This window comes from Hippichthys cyanospilos, chromosome 8, assembly GCF_059441005.1.
Source record: "Hippichthys cyanospilos isolate Australia breed blue-spotted pipefish chromosome 8, RoL_Hcya_1.0, whole genome shotgun sequence".
NCBI lineage: Eukaryota > Metazoa > Chordata > Actinopteri > Syngnathiformes > Syngnathidae > Hippichthys > Hippichthys cyanospilos.
The window spans coordinates 10,786,071-10,806,701 of record NC_142376.1 but is presented as its reverse complement, the minus strand read 5'-3'; the positions used below and the strand labels follow the sequence as shown (position 1 = coordinate 10,806,701).

The window sequence follows — 20,631 nt, the reverse complement described above, 5'->3', positions numbered from 1 at the left end:
ACGGCTGTGCAGATGAAGTACAAATAGACATGATACTAATTGATATCGGTGTCATATAGCCACCAACGAATTAGTATTGATCCCTTACCTTTATTTATTTACTTTGCTTTCTCATGGGTGCTTTACACAATCCCTTTTTAGTGCATGTGCATAAGACAGCAACATATAGTTACAATGAGTTCTATTTTCAATTTAATTCTATTTTGGAGGTTTTTTTTAATACATATTTTTTCAAAATTCCTTTTTCAGGCTTACCTTACAGAACTACTTTGATTCCAACATGTCTTTCTTCCCTTATTCCTTTATTTGTTTTGCTGTTTTTTGTTTTTAATTTAAGCAATTTGTCATAGTTTAATAATATAGAACTCAACAAGAAAGTTTCTCTTGGAAAAAAAAACATATTTTGGACAAATTATTTAAAATACTTCAATATTTTATGAACCTATATGCACCTGGTATTAGTACTAGCACCAGCATTTGTACTTGGTATCAATCGATAGCAAAATTTCAAGTATCACAGCCCAATTGAAACCACATATTTCTTAACTGAGGTAACAGTTTAATGCGGTTGCTGCGTGAGTTCCTTGCACATTTGTCTTCATACACGGTATTTAAACACAAATTTCTGTTTTTAAAGGTTGTCCCAGTGAATGCCACTGGCATATCCTGACACGCTCCCTTTTCATTACCACTCCTCTCTCCTCTATCTACTGTATCGTTGGCTTTCTCGCTCTCTCCTTCCCTGACTGGCTTGCCTCCAGGATCTCTTCTGCAGTCTCTGTAAGGATCTGGTGTTCATGAAATTGCTACTTGGACCTTCCAGAAGTGTGGCACTTCAAATCTCTCTCGCAAGGCTGATTTCACCTTCACTGGCTCTTTTCCATAGTCACATGTGTCCTTGTCTTTCACGATCTGGAGTTCTCTTTGCAGAAAAACTAATGTGGCCTATGCACACTTCTCTCCCTCACAAATGCAAATAACCAGGGGAAAACCGAGAAGTGCTCCTTAGGCCGTATAGGGTAGTTGTGTACTTTAGTTTATAACCACTAATAAGGAAGTGACAAGTACACTGCTAAGGAGCGCTTGTGTGTTTGGCCCTTGCTGAACTAGAGGTCAGACCTGCTGCAGGACTGCAGGTCTGCCTTCCCCTTCCCCTTCCCCTCCTTAAGATGATCTCATTCTTCCGGGAGCATGCTGGCCGCTACCAAATGAAGGCTGCAGAGCAGGTGTCACGTCGCCTGCGTGTCTGTGTTGCATTTCTGCTAAGACTGGGCTCACAAACAAACATGATGGCGCTGCCTTGCTTGGAAGACTCAGTAGTGACATCTGGCGACCAGAGCATATACAGTATGGTTTTTAAAGTGAGGGACAAAAAAGCCTGAGGGATTTCCCAGTTACATATCCATAATTTTCTTTACCACATACCGCTTGTCCTCATTTGAGTCACGAGCGATTTGAACCGAATATTCCTCGTCAGAAGATCACCTTGTATTCTCAGTACACAAATACAAAAAAAAAAAAAAAAATGTAATTTACAATGTTTTGAATTAATCTAAAATTTTTGGAAATGTGGAATGTGGGGGGAGCTGGTAGAAAGTACCTGCTGTAAATAGTTTAACACTTTGTTGAAAGAGCAAATCTCTTCGAAATCTAGCAAAGCAAATCATTTACATTTCGCTTCAAAATAAAGTATTTTCACATGTTTTGATTCATTGCGTGACAAGAATCAAGAATGATGCAATTTCTGGACAAAAGGTATTAATGTAATGCTGGGCGGATGCTAATAAGGGCATCAAGGAGACTGCTGCCTGCATTTCAGTCGGGAGCCAAAAGCTCTGCAGTGGATTACTTTGACTGCAAAGAGATCATCTTCCTCTCCTGCTGACTTCTATTACATACATTTGTTTGCAGGAGCAAAAATCCATCCATATCAAACGTGTCTGTTACTCATAGGAAAAGATGACAAACAGCATTTAAAAGATGACTCATGTTTAGTTATTCACAATATAAATAAGATCCATCTGCATTATAAAACATCTGCTTCAAAGGTGGTTCTGGTATGTTTTCCGTGTCTGTGAGCATTGTTTATTTTCTGCTTGTCCCAATAGTATAACAAAACACAGACATGCTGTATGTGTCAGCATGTGCTATCTGTTGCGTTGCCGAGGTGTGATGTTGTCTAAGATCCGAGGACTGCAGTGGGTCATGTAGTGCAGAGTAGGGTCAGAGTAGTTCAAGGGCTGAGGATTGTTTACTTCCTGTACGTGGTCTAACAAGTGAGGCAGACTGAAAGAAAAAAAAGTAATGAAGATTTAACATTGTCATAGTACAGTAATCCTGTTTTGGAGTTGAAGACTTTCAAGTAATTTGGAGCAATACAACACATTAGTGGGAGACATTTTAAACTTGCTGAACATGAGTCATCATTCCCCTCTGAAAATGGTCTATATTAATAGAGTTGTTGTACCCTGATTATGTCAAAGAAGGACATGTATGTGTAATATGGATGTATAGTAAATGTCTTTCTTCGATTAGTGTGAACCACAATTTACATAGGCAGACAATAATCTCAACCTTAGGCCTTCTGCCATATGCAGGAACTCATGAATTCTTAGTTAAAGCTAGTTTGTTTATTTTTGCCTCACAAGATTTTTTCTAGAGACATTGCTAGTTTTTTTCACAGTGCAAACATACAAAGATTATTTCATCCAATCCATTTCGCCATAACCATATCATGATTCACTCTAATCTAACATTGTAATCCCGCAATACTAGAGCCATCCCTTGACATTATATCCATAGGGTCTAGTTTACAGATAACAGAAAGCAGGCCAGTCATCATGGGGATTATGTGTCTCTAACACCTGGCCCAGATGCCATACATCTGGATAGACATGCTACAGCCAAGGACACAATATGAAGCACAAAGTCACATTTTACTCAAATCCGCCAACAGGAAGTACTTCACTTCAAACGTACAGAATTACTATATTCACCCATTTATACTACATGTATATGTGTGTGTGAAATTCCAACAATGACCTGGGACACTTTTTGTTTGGATCACGGGTCACCAACATTTTTGTAGCATGACACTTTGTAGTTTTGTTTTCATTCACACAAGTTAACAGTCTGATTCGCACAAAAATTAGGGAGCAAATATGCGACATTTCTTTTCTATATACGACTGACAATGTTCACGTTCTACAACATCATGTAAACTACATCATGTAGTCATGGAGGCTTCCTGGTGCGCGCAGGCACTATGTTGGTGACCCCAGGTTTAGTTGATAATTATTTATACTTTTAATGTTCTTTCAACAACCGCTCACTAAGTCGTTTAAAAGACTGGCTCTTTCAGGGTTTTTTTAATTCGGTGCATTTATTTATTTTTTGACAATTTAATTCATCAGTGATTTTAGGGCCAATGAGTTCAGGGTGTAACCCTGTCTTGTTGCTCGAATAAGCTCTTGCTCACCCATAACGGAACAAGATAAGCGGTTGAAAACAGCTTTTAAATTAGTTTAGTTCACTTCAAATTGAATTTTGTTCATTTCAAAGGAAACATTAATAATGTTGGTTGCAAAGTTAGCAGCTCTTAGCAGCCACAGGATGTAAACAGGATGGTTAACTGAGCAATGCTTTTAACAGCCTATACATTTTTTTAAAATAGATTTCCATACTTGATGCATTAACTTTGACAGCCTTAATACACATGTTTTTTTTTGTTGTTGTTGTTTATTTTATTTTTTTTAACAAAATAAAATAATGTTAAAATAGTAGGAACGTGCAGTAGGAAATTATCTTGGGACAGAAAGGACTTCTGCAGCATGACATGGCCCACAATTTATAGAAACATCTTAAGTAATGTGCAGGTTCAGTCAATAGATGTTTTTTGTGTAAGGAGGATAACTTACTCTCCAGTCACTGTCCTTTTGCTGCAGCAGCAGCAAAAAAAGGCCAGTGCAGCCAGAAGGAGCAGCATGGGGATGCCAATGCCCAGAACCAAGCCCAGTATAAGATTGAGGTTGTTGTTGCTGTTCACCTTGTCTATATCGGCTACATTTGAAATACGATCATTATTTTACAAAACAACAGACAGCATTTCTATCAGATTTGTTTTATTGATTTTTATAAATTGCAAATGAATGATTTATGTTTTAATGTAGAACATTAGATAGATGCTCACCTAACACACAGGATTGTGTTTTCTCCACATCAGTGGTGCCATTGCACACACACCTGTAGCCTCCATAGGTGTTGATGCAGAGGGCAGGGTGCACGCACGCTGCCTCCTTAGTCATACACTCATCCAGATCTGTGTGTGGTAAGCATTTAGCAAGTTGTAGAGACAAAGTTTCAGTATCCCGCAGCAGGGATAAAGCAGCGAGGAATGAGGGACGTAAATGAAGTCCGGGCTAATTAGGCAACAAAAGACTGTCTTAAATTCAATCTAAGTTAGCTAACGTTATTCCTTGTGTCAAGCCCACCATATTAATTTGCTGTATGAGCTGTCAGGAGAATTTTTCAGTGAGTTTCAACAGCATGAAACGATGATGATTTTGAGAACGCAGCCCTTTAAAGTAGTGTGTCCTTACCATCAACTACTATGGTTCTGATGTCATAGTGGCTGCTGACTCTGGCCAGATAGTCTCTGATATACCAGTGCGGTGTGTCACTGGACATATTTATGCGGTACTCAACTCGACCTGGACCAGAATTCTGTCCTGCATCCTTCTTACTGGCGTTATAGAATTTGTTCTGAAAACCTAGGGACAGAATGCTCTCAAGCTGAAAGAAACAAAAAATACACAGTTTGAATACAATGGTCCTTGAAATTCGTCACAGTTATAACCAACCGACCAATTGAAGTCCGTCAGGTCTGTTCCTTCTCCAATCCACTGACACATTGAACACATTACCCCCTGCAGACACATGAATGCATTGACACCTTGTGTACGTCATACGACCGACTATGGATATTTATAGTATACACTTCAACTGTATAAATATTTACCTGGAGGATTGGCGGAGTCGCCTGTGGAGCAGGAAAATGTTGGAATTATTTTTATTGTTGTTGTCACAGGAAGCAAACAACAAATAGGTCCCACAATAAAATTATGTATCTGCATATGAGGTATACACACCACATCCGTCAGAGTCCTTATCATTCTTGTATCTGCAGAAGCATTCCACAGATCCTGGTTTGTTCTTACACTCAAACTTGGCATTGGGACATGTTGACATCTCAGCACACTCGTCTATATCTTCAGTACATACGCAGACAGCGGTTTAGTTTGAGCTAAAATGGGATTATTTCTCCTCAAGATGTCCCATACCTGTACAATTGAAACCATCTCCCAAAAAGCCAGGTTTACATGTACATGTGTAGTTTTGTTTCGTGCTGGTGCAAATGGCATCTTTGTGGCAAGGGAAGGTGAATGGAGGCAAGCACATGTCTGGGGAAATATACCATGAAACAAGATTGATGATTGAAATTGTTTTTCACAACCTAAAATACCCATTTATTTGTGACTAACCATGATCAAAGCACTTATATCCCTCCTTTCCATTAGACACAGTATTGTTCGGGCACTGTCCGCAGTTGAAGGTCCCGCTCTGTGAATTCGATTGGCACTGTAGCCCTCGGAAACACGGCTTGCCTTTACACGGGTCTGCAATATTCCCACAAAACTTGCCACTGAATCCTTTTGGGCATAGGCACCCTGACACCTGAAACATGAGTGATAAAGTACATACTAAGAACTCTGATGTTTATTTACAGTATGACAGATTTGTTTGAAGACAGCATGCAATGCTTTCCTCAATACATTGTAAGTATAACAATAACAACATAAATTGTAGGCCTCATATGCTGCAAGAATTGGTTAAGATTCCTGATACACCTGTAATAATTGATACTCATCATGAAAACGTGAGTTACCTTGTCTTATTTCAAGGTATCGGTACTCATAATTATTAGGATGTAAAAGTGCCATGATATCACTACTTAGTAGGCATTGCCAAGCTTTGGCATTTGCTCCACTGTCCATGGAGTTGAACATAGAGTAAATGTGACGAGTCAAACGGAAACATTAACTTCTCTCAAAGTTTTACCTGGAACTTCCCGTGCAGGTGATTTTCAATGATGCTGTCAGACAGACAGGTCCCTCCATTAAGGCAGTTGCAGATACGCAGAATGGGGGTAAACAGGGAGCTAGAGATCTTGTCTGTGACCTTAATAGTAAGCTTGACGGGCGCCGTGCTAAGGGGCATCCAGGAGAAGTAACCATCACCTGGATTGGAAAAAGGACCTCAATCATATTCTGGATTGGAAAAGGACAGTGGCAAATTGCGCCACAATGAATCAGGCAAAGGGGAATTTTCTGACACAGTGTCAGAAATTTTCAGATTCAGTGTGCTTAATAAGTCAGTAGAGCTCAGAAGTGTCTTTCATACAGTCCATACAAATAATTCATTCAAACAGCAGGCACATAAGGTTGCACTCAAGTCAGTAATCTTTTTCTTAGTTATGTTTGTGCTTAGAAAACTGTCATCTTTCCAGCCCGCAGCTGGAAAGACAAAGACAACCTGCTTACACAGGACTTGGCCAGTTTGGGTCACCCCTCATCAAGGTGTAAGAAACATAACAATGTATGTGTACGCGTGTAGGTGTGTGTGTGTCTCACCACTGCCAATGGAGGCCTGTGGGGGTCTTGGGAAGAGTATTGAATAAATGATGGGATCTCCATTCGGATCCTGAGCAATAATCTTTATGGTGACAGTAGAGTTGACCTGAGCATGGATCACTGTAGGTTCAGTCACTATGGGTGGTGTATTGCCTACCAGAACAGACACAACTCAGAAAATATCATCAAACATGCAGCTCATAACTCAAATAATATTCTCAAAATGCAGTATTAACAATCATGTTACCATAGAGTCGAGCCAAATTTTGATATTGTTTTTCTGCATTCAGGGTTTGAAGCCCAAAATCTGAAGTGTTGGTTGCAAGGCTGTCATGGACACACTGCATGCAGCCTTGGCAGGTTCTCCTCAACTCCTCCAACACATCAGGACTGAAGCCCTCCAGGAGTTTGTCAAAGGAGACTGGTTGAAATGGAGCAAGTGGGGGAGAAGAGAACAGCAAGCTCTCTGGTTGTGGAACTGCCCCTGTAGATGCAATTTTTACTGTTATCAGCATGTGATTTTGAAATACAAAATGTACCACAAACACTTTGATTGACGTGGCCCGTGTAGAATTAATCCCACAAAGTGCACATGTATTATGAATCAATTTGTAAAAACAAATGCTGAGAGTCGAAGTGATATAACCATTGTGCTTTAAAGACAAAAAATGACAGAAATGTATCTGAAATTGGCTCACATGACAACCCAAAAATGTGAAGTTTGTCTTCTGAGGGTTTGTTATGGTCTACTGAGGACAGCAGCCGGCCATCGGACATGAGGAAGTCATCTGAGCGGTTGGAACTCCAGAGGCCCATGAGACCCACTGTCCGGTTGTAAAACATCTGCGGAACTTCCACCATGGCCGCTAGCTGTTTGTAGCCTCCCACACGCCACACCAGCACGTGCAGACCACCGGCATACAAAGCTGCACAGCGATCCACCGAGGTACAACGCACTGCAAAGTCACTCCCTCCCATGTACACGATCCCTGATAAACAAACCACATTATTATCTGTTTCAATTTTATACAACAAAACAATGTTTGACGGTGTTTTGTGTGTAGCTGTTACCAACAGTGACAATTATTTCTGCATCGTCAATGAACAAACGCAGTCCTTGTCCTTTCTCTGCACAACCCCATTCAATCTGTAAGAATCAATCATATATAAGTGCACTACATGTTTTTCGCTCTGAACTTGTTTCTATGTGGACATACAGATCTAAATATAGCTTTGTGAATAATAATGTGCTTCTGGAATAGAAATTAGGCAGCAAAATCCCCAATTTTGATTCACCACAGATAGCAGCAGATTTGCCGATTGCTGTCACGTAAAAATGACATCGTAGTTGCACATAATTCAGATAATTCAGATAATAATTCAGAATCACACCTGTTTTCTGAGTTTTTTCACGTGATATCTACAAGCTGAGCAATGATTAGTTGTTTTCTGAGCCTTGAGCTGCAGTGATGTTGCTTTTAGTCAACAGCAAGAGGCAAAATGGCCACCTTCTGAGATGGATTAAAATGGCTTGATTAGGTTATTTTATGCATATTCCACAAGCTCAATATTATTCACAATGCAATGTTTTCACTTTTGGGCTTGCATAGATCATATTTTTGTAGAGCACATTTTGAGGTTTACATTTTTTTAAGTTAATCAGGATTGATTTTTGATCAGGTTCTAGCTACAAATAAATTGTACACAATAACGCCAACCATGTCAAATCCATGTAAGTAGATCAATTATACCCAAAGCTCTAAAAAACAAAAGTATCCACAAGAAAGAAATGAGTCATAGTCCTTAAACTGAACTCATGAATACACATTCACTCATTCTTGGCGTCACTTTTCCATACAAACAAGCACACTGACCTTGCCGATGCCCTGGTGGAAAGCAGCCATGCGTACCACAACTGGGAAGTTAATGCTCCCTTTTTTTGGAGTGTGCAGTCTCTCAGTCTGTCCTTGCAGGGTGAAGATATTAGATCCAGTGGTGGAAGACAGCCTCACAATCACAAACACTCCTAATGCTTTAAAGGAGTACTCTGTGCCATCAAAAGTGATGAAATGGAGGCTGCCATAAACTAATGCTGTGTTGGAGGAATGGAGATTTTATGTGAAATCGAAAACAAAAAAAGTTTGTATAAGAACCTCTTACCTACACCCTGTGTTGCCGTGTTTCCAAGCTTGGAGCCATCCAGACTGGTCCAACTATAGCCTTTGCACCGGTCAATTGGCCGCTTTTTGAGGTAAAGGTGGCAAAGAGGAGATACAATGCAACACCACTGGAAAGGCAGAAGATCTTCATCTAAAAAGATTTAGAAAAAAAGTCCATCAGTCCATTTGGTTATTTTCTTTTTTTTTAACTTCTGTTAAGTTTGAATTGTAACGAAAGTGTCTATTTCCACAAAACAATGTGTGGACCATGACCGCTATGATTTATCTTGTTTTATTGCTATCCCAAACAGTAGAATGGAAGCCAGAATGAGTAAATGAAAATCGATTATGCATAATTCTTCTTGATATTATCCCATATTGTTTAGGTATTTACTGTACATATAGAAATGTTTTCAGTATGAAATTGAAATGTCCAACTGCATTTGAATGCACCACTTTGTTTACGGCTAGCTAAGCAGCTGACTTGTGCCCATATCATACAACAACAAAGGGACGTTTATTGTCATCCTTAATCGGCGTTTGAATATTATTTTTTTAAATGGTGGTGTGTTGATGTTTGGAGATACTATATGTGATGTGGTGGCAAAAAATTGAGTCCTAAAGACGAGTCAAACTTATCTTTTCGCTATCACTGCACAGTAAAGTTAGCTGCTAGCAACTTCTGCTGCCAAAAACAACTTCAAAATAAAAGGTTCCTATGGCTATAGCTCTGGCTTCCATGAATTATTAATGTACTTGTTTTGAAGTTTACCTTCACAGAACGCCGTTGGCGTGTGACGTATTGTTTGTTTCCTTTTCTTTGGAAAACCGATAAGAAGCAGATTATTTTAAAATTGATATGATCGGACATCTCTTATCTATTCTGAATCGTAGTAGATGCTAATTTTGATTCTAAAGTGATTTTTTTTTTTGTTTGTTTTTTTGCACACCTCTATGTATTACCAATATGTTTCTGGGTACTTTGTCTTGAGAAGTAGCGCTCGTTGTAACCTGCCAGCAAAGGTCCCTGGGGATCATACACACATCTCTTTCCTGACCCATACTTGTTTTCCAAAACTGACCGAAAGATATGACCCCCTTCTGCACCCCATCTCTGTCCCCTCAAAGTCTTCAACAGTGTTCCTTGCTCAGTCGTATCTTGCAAGAAGGATAAATCTCCCAGAGCTTGGGTGCGGGTACAGTGGCATGAGGGTAAGCCTTCAGTCCAGTAAACGGGATCGGGCTCCTTCATTGCCCATGACTGGCACAGCAGTCCTGGGTTGGCGTTAGACCCATCAGGTCCACTTAACTCATACACAATCTGGCCTAACTTCCCCAAGGGCCCTTCCACTTGTTGGGGCCTGTATCTTCCCCCTGGGCCAAAAATGTTTTCTGGGGGAGTCGTGGGCTCCTTGTGGGTGTGTTCCCCATCCGTATAGCCGATGAGGGCATCGTGATATTTTCTCTGGCCTTGACCCCATCTCATCTCCCCATACTGCAGGAGGGCAAAGGACTGGACACCATCTGTCGTCAGAATACACTGGAAAGTGTTGGTCTGTGACAAACACACATGGTGTAAGTTAATTATCACATTTTATTAGTTTCGGAATTGTTCTAAGCTTCTGTTTTATTCAGTAGCATTGTGTTCACTACAACAGTAATTCTCTACCACTTGACCACAACACATCAGTGTGTGAGATCATCGGGCTGTAAATAATATCAAAATATGACCTAGGCCAGTATTTAAGAAAGTGACAATACTGTATACCAAACTCGGGTATTGTAATTCCAGACTGACTGGCCTTTGAAAGGTTGCTTAAAAAAATGCATTTATCATGAAACTGAAAAACGAAATCAGAAAAAGCTTATGCCATGGCTTCTGCCTACAACACATATTTTGGGTACTTTGGTTCACTATTGTGGAGTGTAATTTTATAACTGATTAGTTTCTGCTCTCAACCATTTATGTGCCCTCAGAGTTTTAGGTTTCTCTCTGGGTATGCCTAGTTACTGCTTTCCTGGTCCTTTTTTTTCTACCTAAATTTGGTTAATTTACCTGATTTTTTTTCATTATATTTTATCATTCTTTCTTTCTATACTTAATCGTTTTTCATGCATTTTCTCGTTTTTTTTCATTTGTTCTTTTTCAAAGATAATTCATATTTTTGTTTATAATTTTAGAGTGTATTTCAAACTTTTTGCCCGGCCCTCCACAATATTTTGTTGCTTCTCATTTGGCCCCTGGGGAAAAATTGCCTGAACCTGCTTACAACAGTTCATCTACAAGGCCATACAGAAATGATCTGTGGTGCTTTTGCCGAACCTGCCTCAAGGGGACGCTTAAGTTCAATTTATTGACAGCCGTGAACAGCTAACTGCAAAGGTTTTAACATTATATTTGATTTTGATATGCATACCCATTCATATGTCCAATTTCAAGCACACCTAAAGAGTTGTCCAAATTCATACATATATCATCTTCATGGCTGGGAGTATTTAGTCATTCTAATCGCGTTACCTCTGACTGATTGATTTTCTGGTACGAAACAGCCATTACATGGTCCCAAGTGATTTTGAGTATCCAAGAAGGAGTGAATGCAGGCTGTCCTCTCTGCTTCTCAAATTTTGAAACATCAATGGCTGTACGATTGAACACTATTTTGGAGTACACATCTGCCATATCAGAATCATGATAGTCCTGGGGGGGGGAGGGAAAAAAAATAACAGGCTCAAAATAACACAGTTCACGAATATTTCTTTAGACATATTTCCTGGCCTTCAACTTTGAATGACATCTAACCTTAAAGAATAAACGTCCATTGCCTTGAGTGAGGTCAGCATCATCCCAGAACACCGCCAAAAGCGACACACTCATATCTTTGGGAAATCCAGTGGCTAATGGAGCTGGAAACAAATACTGTTCATTCTCAGCAGTGGATTGAAACTGGACCAGACCATTATCAGAAAACTATAACAAAAAAGAAAAAAGACGCACTGTTTGTCAATGTCACCCTGTTCCTTAAGTTTTAAACATATATTTTTTAATCACAGTATAAGAGAAAATTAAAATATTAAACAAATGGAAAAATATAGATGATGCCTTTGGAATAACATGAAGTTCAATGCAAACCCATTAAAAAGTGGTCTGATCTTCAAGTTACAGCATAAAAAGTTGTGTTAAACCAGTGTTATACAATTATAGGATATAAAAGGTCTACACACCCTTGCTCAAATGTATGCAAGGGTATAACAGTATATTATTTGAAACATTTTTAAATGTATAAGGCCATCTGTGCATACTGTCTGTGGTTAGAATTAACCAGTTGAACCCTGTTGACAATTAACCAATTACACTCAGGGTTTTGTGATATTGTGTGATTATTTTTTGTGATCAAACGCAACACTGTTGTGTTTGTCTAAGGCAGTTGTCTATTACTGTAATCCAGGTTATTCCAAAGTCTTTACATACATTTCCTTGCAATGGTATGAGATATAGTTAGAAACTTACATAAATTCTATCATATAATTTCCCCAAGAATGGGAAACAAATAGGTGGTTTGATGTATGGTGAACTGCCATCTTTTGTGTCCATGTATATTCTTTTATCACCAACCTCTGCTCCAAATGGGTACAGGTTGCTCTCTGTTGATTCAGATGAAAGTATTGATCAGTGTTATTGGATATTACAAATCTTATAAATTCATATCAGGCCAAACTGACAAACTGAAAACTTGTGAGCCCTGTAGATGTCCGTTATTTAAAAGGTTTGCTATTTAATACTTTAATATTGCATATACTACAAACTCCTACACTCCAAAAAAGCCTGAACACTTAAATGAGCCTCATCTTTTGAAGATGGGTAGATATTAAGAGATACAGTTAGCAATGAGACACTGTATGTGGACTGTAGCAAGCAGCTGTTAAAGGAGAAGTGAAGTTAAAAAAAAAGCTCCGCAATTTTCTCTACACATCCCACTCATTAAACACAGCATTATAATTAAAATGGATGCACATTTTCAGTGGCCGAAATCTCTGTGCGTCCCTAGTTTAGACAGTTGGACCACCTCGAACGTAATATTTATAATATTATAATCTATCATACATAATAAATAATAATAATGATAAATAGCTAACCATTCTGAATCTCTTTGCAGTCTATATTTCCTTCTGGACAGGAACAGGTGTATGTCCCTGGCAGATTTGTACAAGACGTTTGCCCAGGACATGTCACATTTGACGCGCATTCATCAAAGTCCTCACATCCTCCTTTTCCATGACCATTGTCTTTTGTTGCATTCCAGCCGTGACTGCAGGTACATTTAAATCCTCCTACGTTATTGGAGCAAAGGGCAGCAGAATGACACTGCCCATAGGCCTGTTGGCATTCATCAAGGTCCACACACAGGGACCCAATACGCACAAAGCCATGCATACATACACAAACAAATGACCCCGGGGTGTTGTGGCAGCTAGCTACAAGTTGGCATGGGTTGGTGAATGCCACACACTCATCCACATCTTTGCACCACGATCCATTTCCTGCGAAGCCCAGTGGGCAATGGCATGAATATGAACCCGGGCTATTCCAACACCGTGCCAAGGAATGGCAAGGCAAATCCTCACATTCATTGGTGTCGACACACGAGCTCTCCTCCTCATGGTATCCCAAAGGACAAGCGCAGGAGTATGTTCCAGGAAGATTGATGCACACCTGATCCGGGCGACAAGAAGTGTTGTCTTTGCATTCATCAATATCTTCACAACCAAACAGAAATGGTGTATACCCAGGATAACACTGACAGATAAAGGATCCTGCTGTGTTATTACAAAAGGAATGCTGAGGGCACAGGCTTTCAATTGGGCCTTGACATTCATCTATATCCTGACACTTAGTGCCATTTAGAATAAAGCCCTTATTGCAAGGACAATGGTAAGAACCGGGGGAGTTGACACACGTAGAGTGAGGCGGGCACACCGTTGAGTTGTTCGAGTCTGAGCACTCATTGATATCCACACACTTTGTTCCATTACTCCAAAATCCACTAACACATTCGCAGTAATACGATCCAATTGCATTGATGCATGCTCCGTTGCGGCAAATGTTTTCTAGATCAGTTCCATTGCACTCATTGATGTCCATGCATAGGTTTTCGACTTTGGAAAATCCAGCATCACATATACATTGAAAGCTTCCATTGGTGTTGACGCATATGCTGTATTCAGGGCAGGTGGAGTTGTTCTGGCATTCGTTAATATCCTCACAGCCACTATTGTTATTTTGATAACCTCCCCAGCACTCACAGAAGAAAGATCCTACTGAATTCAGGCAGCTGGAGAAATTAGGGCACTGAATTAAGCCGAGTGAGCATTCATCTATGTCCAAACACAAGGACCCATTGCCTGAGAAGCCTGAGTCACAAATACAATTGTAGCCGCCGTTGAAATTGCTACATGTGCTGTTATCTGGGCAGGTGAAGCTCCCCGTTGAACACTCGTCCAAGTCCTGACAGTGTGTCCCGTTGTCCAAAAAACCTTGCCAACATTCACAAACGTAGGAGCCATTTGTGTTGAAGCAGTAGGAGAAGGTAGGGCATATTTGAACTTTGAATTGATCGCATTCATCCACGTCAGAACATTCCGTGCCATTGCCTTGATAACCTTCCTTGCACTGACAGTAGAACGAACCCTGATATTGGTGGCACTCAGCGAGAGGATGGCAGATGGAACTGGTGTTCATGCAGATGTCCTCATTCACACATGTCCCCTTGTCATACACCAGGCCGACAATACACAGACAGGTGTAGGAACCAACAGTGTTGCCGCACGTCATATTTGTGCCACAAGTTGCGTTCTCCTGGCATTCATCTATATCCTCACAATCAAAGCCGTCGCCCTGGTATCCATCCTGGCACTGGCACTTGTAGGCTCCGTATGTGTTGTGGCACAAAGCCAGGGCACTGCAGTTGTGTGGTATTGTGGAATTCTGAAGGCATTCGTTCACATCTTGACACTGAAAGCCATTGCCCTCCATGCCGACAGGGCAGTCACAGGCGAAAGATCCGGCTGTGTTTATGCAGCTGGCAACATTATGGCATCCTCCATTTTGGACTTGGCATTCATCAAAGTCTATAATTCATCCAAAATGGGACATTGTCAGGGAAGCAGCCCCAAATAATGATGAAGAAATCTCTCAAGAGTGTGAAAATAAAACTGTTAAATAATCATATCATTAAATGATTGTGTACATGGAATTGACACTTACCAGAGCAGTTCTTCCCATCACCTGTGAAGCCACTGAGACAAAAGCAGTCATGACTTCCCACTGTATTGGCACATTGTGCAAATTTACTGCACTCATGTTGTCCTGTTTCACACTCATTTATATCTGACATAAAAGAAAATGTTTGGAAGGAAAGAATGAAAAAATGAGCTACATATGAAAACTCCAAAGAAATAAGACAACAGAAATATTCTGAATATCTATTGACTGAGCAAACAAATGTTATATACAGTAAGTTTGACTGTTTAAATTTCTATCCAGCATGCTAGATGATTTAGGCACAACGCAGAGCAAGCAACATGGTTGAACATTATTGAATTGTGCAGTTTGCAGGTTCTGCAACTATATTCATACATGGCCTACTGTTGGTCTTTGCTGCTATTCAAAATGTGTATTGAAGCTGAACGCCATCCCAGCATCACAGAGGTAATGGCTACCTCAAACGTATTTCATTTCTGGGAGTAAATCAAGGTTTAATCAGACTTCCCAATGCAGTGTATAATGTGAATATAGAATACCGGTCAAAAGTGGAAGGAAATGAGTTCCAATATATGGTCTGAAACACATTGAGTCAAGAAATTCAAGTTGCAAACTCTTGAAAATGCACATACGTGAAGTGAAAGTAATTTCAGGTCATAATGCCTCACCCACATCATTAAGCTGAGTGGGAAAATACCAAGATGTGCAAAGCTGTTATCTGGGCAAATGAAATAGAAAAAACACTGGATGAGACCATGAGGCTTATTTTTACTGTTATAATTAACTATATAATTTAATATTTATAATTATATATTTTCTTTTAGTTATTTATAATATTTAGTCGTGACTAAAGTGCAAAGTGTGGACAATCTCTCTAAATAATGGAAATATATGAATACAGTCAATGGTTGAATACCCACACTACCTTCTTTTATTCCTCACCCAATTGCCCATTTGTACTGAATAGAGTTGAAGCAGCTGGGTGAAAGCAATTCTTTGTCATCAGTCATATGATGTTGTTTGTTGTTCATTTAAAAAAAATGAAAAAAAAATCTTATCAGCTGTATTTTTAGTTTTATTTTTTTCTTTCTGGTTGTCCAATTTTGTTTTATTTGGTCATCATTTGGTGTTCAGTATTTTTCTGTTTATTGATTTTATACTGTAGCTTTGCAATAGGGAAAATACTACTACTAGTATTACTACTACTTACTAATAATAGTAAGGCAAAGTAAAGAGAGGTGTCTTACCAGTGCACTGTGTTCCACTGAGATTGTAGCCTCGCTTGCAAACACAGGAATATAAACCAGGGTAATTTACACATTCCGTGTCATTTTCAGGGCAAATATCCTCTTTTTGGCACTCATCTATGTCAAAGCAAGCCAGCCCATCACCAATGTAACCCAGGTCGCACACACATTGGTGTCCAGCAGGGGACAGGTGGCACAGGCCGTTAATGTGGCACCTTGGCTCACAGAACGTACTGGGTGGCACGCAAGTGTCATTCAGGGCGACGGTGCCATTCAAACACGAGCAAACATGCGCTCCGGGGGAGTTGACACACTTTGAGAAATCTGGACAAACGGCATCCGAGAGGATGCACTCGTCCACATCCTGGCAGGAGAAGCCATCTCCTTCGAAACCCTGCTGGCAGGAGCAGAAGAAGTCCCCGATAAAGTTGGTGCATAATGCCCGTGGATGGCATGTGTTCGCCACAGAGCATTCATCAATGTCATCACATCGTGTGCCATTGAGCGCAAAGCCTCGCTTACAGGTGCAGGTGTGAGAGCCGATCGTGTTAAGGCAAGTGGCGTTAACATGGCAAGGATTCTCTTTGCACTCGTCAATATCAACACAGTCCATGCTGGCGGCAGGCCGATAATATCCAGTCTGGCAGGGGCATTCATACGAACCAGCGGTGTTTTTACATTCTTCATTGACACCACATGGATTTCCCAGTGTCTCACACTCATTTACATCCTGGCAAAGAGTCTGATTAACCAAGACAAATCCATTCTGGCACAGACAAGTGAAAGAGCCTTGGTTGTTCACACATGTAGCCTTATTTCTACAGCCTCCATTATCCACCAGGCACTCGTTGACATCATTACAACGGCTCACACCATCTCCAGAGTAACCCACCAGGCAGGTGCAGTTGTAGATACCAGGCAGGTTAGCGCAAAGAGCGTTGGGGTGGCATCGAGTAGAAACTGAACATTCATCCACATCCACGCATGTGAAGCCATCTCCACTGTAACCGGCTGCACACTGGCATTCGAAAGAACCGGGTAAATTAGTGCAGACAGAGTGAGGGCTGCAAAGGCCCGCTGCGCATTCATCCAGGTCACGGCACTCAGAGTTATTAAAGATGAAGCCAGTACCGCAGTCGCAGAAATATGACCCGCCAGTGTTGACACAAGTAGTGATAGAAGGGCAGATGTTTGGGGTGGCACACTCATTAATATCGTTACACAATCTGCCATCTCCTTCAAAGCCTTCCAGACAGGAACACTCGTAACTTCCGAGCCTGTTGATGCATAAGGCGTTGGGATGGCAGTCGTTGTCCTCGTTGCATTCGTTTATATCAACACACGTCAAGCCATTTCCCACAAAACCGCTGTTGCAGTTACATCGGTATGACCCGACGGTGTTAAAACAGTCTGCGTATAGACTACAGCTGTTGCTTGCGCATTCATCAATATCTACGCAACTCTGGCCATTACTGACAAAGCCGGTGCTGCACGTGCAGCGATACGAGCCGGGCAGATTTACGCAGCCTTTGTGACCAAACAAGGATGAGCATAACTGCGGAGTCTCTGAACATTCATCAATATCGAGACACAGGTAATTCCCGTTGCCCTTATAGCCACCATTACACGTGCATACATAAGATCCTGGGGTATTTTTGCATGTCGCATTCCAATGGCAAATATTTCGGTTAATGCATTCGTTTTTATCAGTGCAACGGAAGCCGTCTCCATCAAAGCCAACTTTACACTTGCACGTTCGTCCGCCCACTTTGTTGATGCAGAGCGCGTTGGCGTGACAGCCTCCGTTTTCTTTTTGACACTCGTCAATATCTTGGCAATTGATACCATCTCCCATGAATCCGCTGAGACAAAAACAAGTGTAGCTGCCAAGGGTGTTGTTGCAGCGGGCATGCTGGTGACAACCGTTGAGGCCGCTGAGGCATTCGTCGATGTCGCTACACAGCAGGCCATCACCCTGGTAGCCTATGACACACGCGCAGGTGAAATTGCTTTGGACTTTTAGACACTCTGCTTGTTGATGGCATTTGCTGCCTGCTGCCTCACAATCCCTCAGGTCAGCTATTGATAAGAAAAGAGAGAGAGAAGAACAATTTTAACCAACTAGATGAACTAAGTTATGGAGAAATTTGCATTTGAATGCTGAAAACCGAATGGAAAAAACAATGGAAGCATGTGATGTGAAATACTTTGGGATCTTGCCATCTAATTGAATTATTTAATGATATGGTATGATATTGAACAATGTAGAATCATGTGGACATTCATTGAATGATATGAAAAAATCTCAATTTTTTGTTTGTTTTTGTTTTTCACTCTAGCAACAGTATACCTGTGAAAAAATGTTGAAATGTGGGAAAACTGTGAAGGTTAAGAATGGAAAAAAATAATATCCAAGGAAAACATTGGAAATGGGAAATGGTTTGAATCGGTCAAAAAATCACAATGGTGGAATAATAATAATAATAATAATAATAATAATAATAATAATAATAATAATAATAATAATAATAATGTGACTTTCAGCACTCACACAATTATTTTTGGTAAGTAATGCATTTTAAGGGGTGACTGAGTTTGTTCACCTGCAGTGGAGTACTTTAGCATTGCCAAGAGACTTATGAGCCACAAGAGTGGGAACCTGTAAGAGTAAGAAAAATATTCATGAACATCTGAAATAAGTTCAAAATCATGCATACATTCCTGGTTTTGTTTTCTTGGAATATGATAATACCTTTAAAAAAAATAACATTAGGGGGGATCATTTCTTGCACAATCAATGTCATTATACTGGGCTTATGAAATTTTAAGTGAAGAGTGGATCTAAAGCATGACTATACAATATGTAACCTTACATTTTCATACCATGAAAAAACATTGTTGAACATTTTAACCACTGAAATACCCAGCTGAATTTAATATCTGCAGGGTGTAAAATGCTGGCAGGCAAGGTATGAATAAAACTAAGGAGATCCCTTTATGTTGAATTCAAAATTATTCTTATTCACTACCGTATTAATACATTTGGTTCCTGAAAATATTTCTCGTAGAAATGAGATAAACTGTCTCTTCTCTAAACAGTCTTATCTTATCTTATCTTCAACAATTTTTGAAGTAAACTTGGACCTCATCATGCAATGTACAACTTGATTTTCAACTGTTTTTGGACTGTGCTGGACAGGCTAAAGCTGACATAAAATCCAATGACTAATAGTTCTCAAAAACTATTTTTGGACTAAATTTGAGCAGCTTCGGACAGGCTAAACAAAACTCAATTATCAACATCATTTTTGGACAAAATTTGGACCCAATTGAATGAACTACAACACAAACCAGGTTTCAATGACTTTCAATGATTCTGATCTAACACAGACCCACCATATTTAGACCAAAATTCAACATACATAGGATGTGTGGTTCTGGATGGCCAGCATCTAGAACAGGAGGTAATCAAGAAAGATGAGGGACGGTAAAACTATCGATTGAACTAGAGCCGTCAGCTAGAAGGCAAAGAACATGGAAGCCTTGATGATAAATGTGGAGCTGGAGCAAAAGATGCTAAGGACAAAGATAGATGACCATGATGCTTTTTAGAGACTCCTGAATAGGGTAAAATCAAAAGGTAAAGAGAAGACATACAGTCGCTAAATTCAAACTACCGGTCGGTGACTCCTCTATTCCCACACTGTTGCTATGGTTTTGATATAAATGGGTCTAGCGCTTCTTTTAATGTGTGCTGTTAATATTATTGGTTTGGGTTTGTGAACATTTTAGAAAATAAATCCTTAACCTGAAAGACCTGCTGTGCCAAGCAGTCAATCACAGGAATTGTTCGAATAACAGGTCTATGTTGGGTGTGATTTAGTTACCATCTGGATGTCATCGTTCCCTTTAGGGTATGTCAGACTATTGTCTGTTTTGAAGGATGAGGCCATGGCTGGGCAATGATGATAATGGAGCAGACTCCGATTACATAAGTGCAGGCTACTCAAGACCTCATTGGACTTTACAGCTGGATTAAACATTACACCTGTTTTAAAATTAGCATCGAACAAACAATTGAGTGCTCATTATCTAAAGATAATGGGAAGGCTACGTTGTTGTAACATAAAAAAATACTTTTCAAAGTTTATGTACAAACCTTATGGTATTATACACATTTAACCTTCCAAATAATTTGAAGGCACAAATGTGTCTTCTGAGAGATGGTTGCAATTTAACTCATTAAACCCCCAAAATATATTTTTACGGTTCTAAAA

The 20,631-nt window shown here is 40.0% G+C and overlaps 1 protein-coding gene across 1 annotated transcript; it reads right to left on the bottom strand.

The window, feature by feature from the left end:
• Window positions 1–2,147: 2,147 nt before the first annotated feature.
• LOC148420123 (uncharacterized) lies at window positions 2,148–20,255 on the bottom strand. The gene is made up of 25 exons (XM_088421989.1): window positions 20,242–20,255; window positions 18,958–19,013; window positions 16,355–18,433; window positions 15,111–15,233; window positions 12,983–14,974; window positions 12,357–12,490; window positions 11,649–11,816; window positions 11,367–11,546; window positions 9,812–10,403; window positions 8,850–8,999; window positions 8,564–8,781; window positions 7,761–7,836; window positions 7,388–7,678; window positions 6,937–7,173; window positions 6,690–6,842; window positions 6,118–6,296; window positions 5,541–5,733; window positions 5,340–5,459; window positions 5,148–5,267; window positions 5,018–5,038; window positions 4,864–4,925; window positions 4,599–4,791; window positions 4,190–4,318; window positions 3,918–4,059; window positions 2,148–2,286 (listed from the first exon to the last, which is right to left on the bottom strand). Exons 1-25 carry the CDS (start codon window positions 20,253–20,255, stop codon window positions 2,148–2,150), a joined length of 7,761 nt encoding a protein of 2,586 aa, XP_088278115.1.
• Window positions 20,256–20,631: the final 376 nt, after the last annotated feature.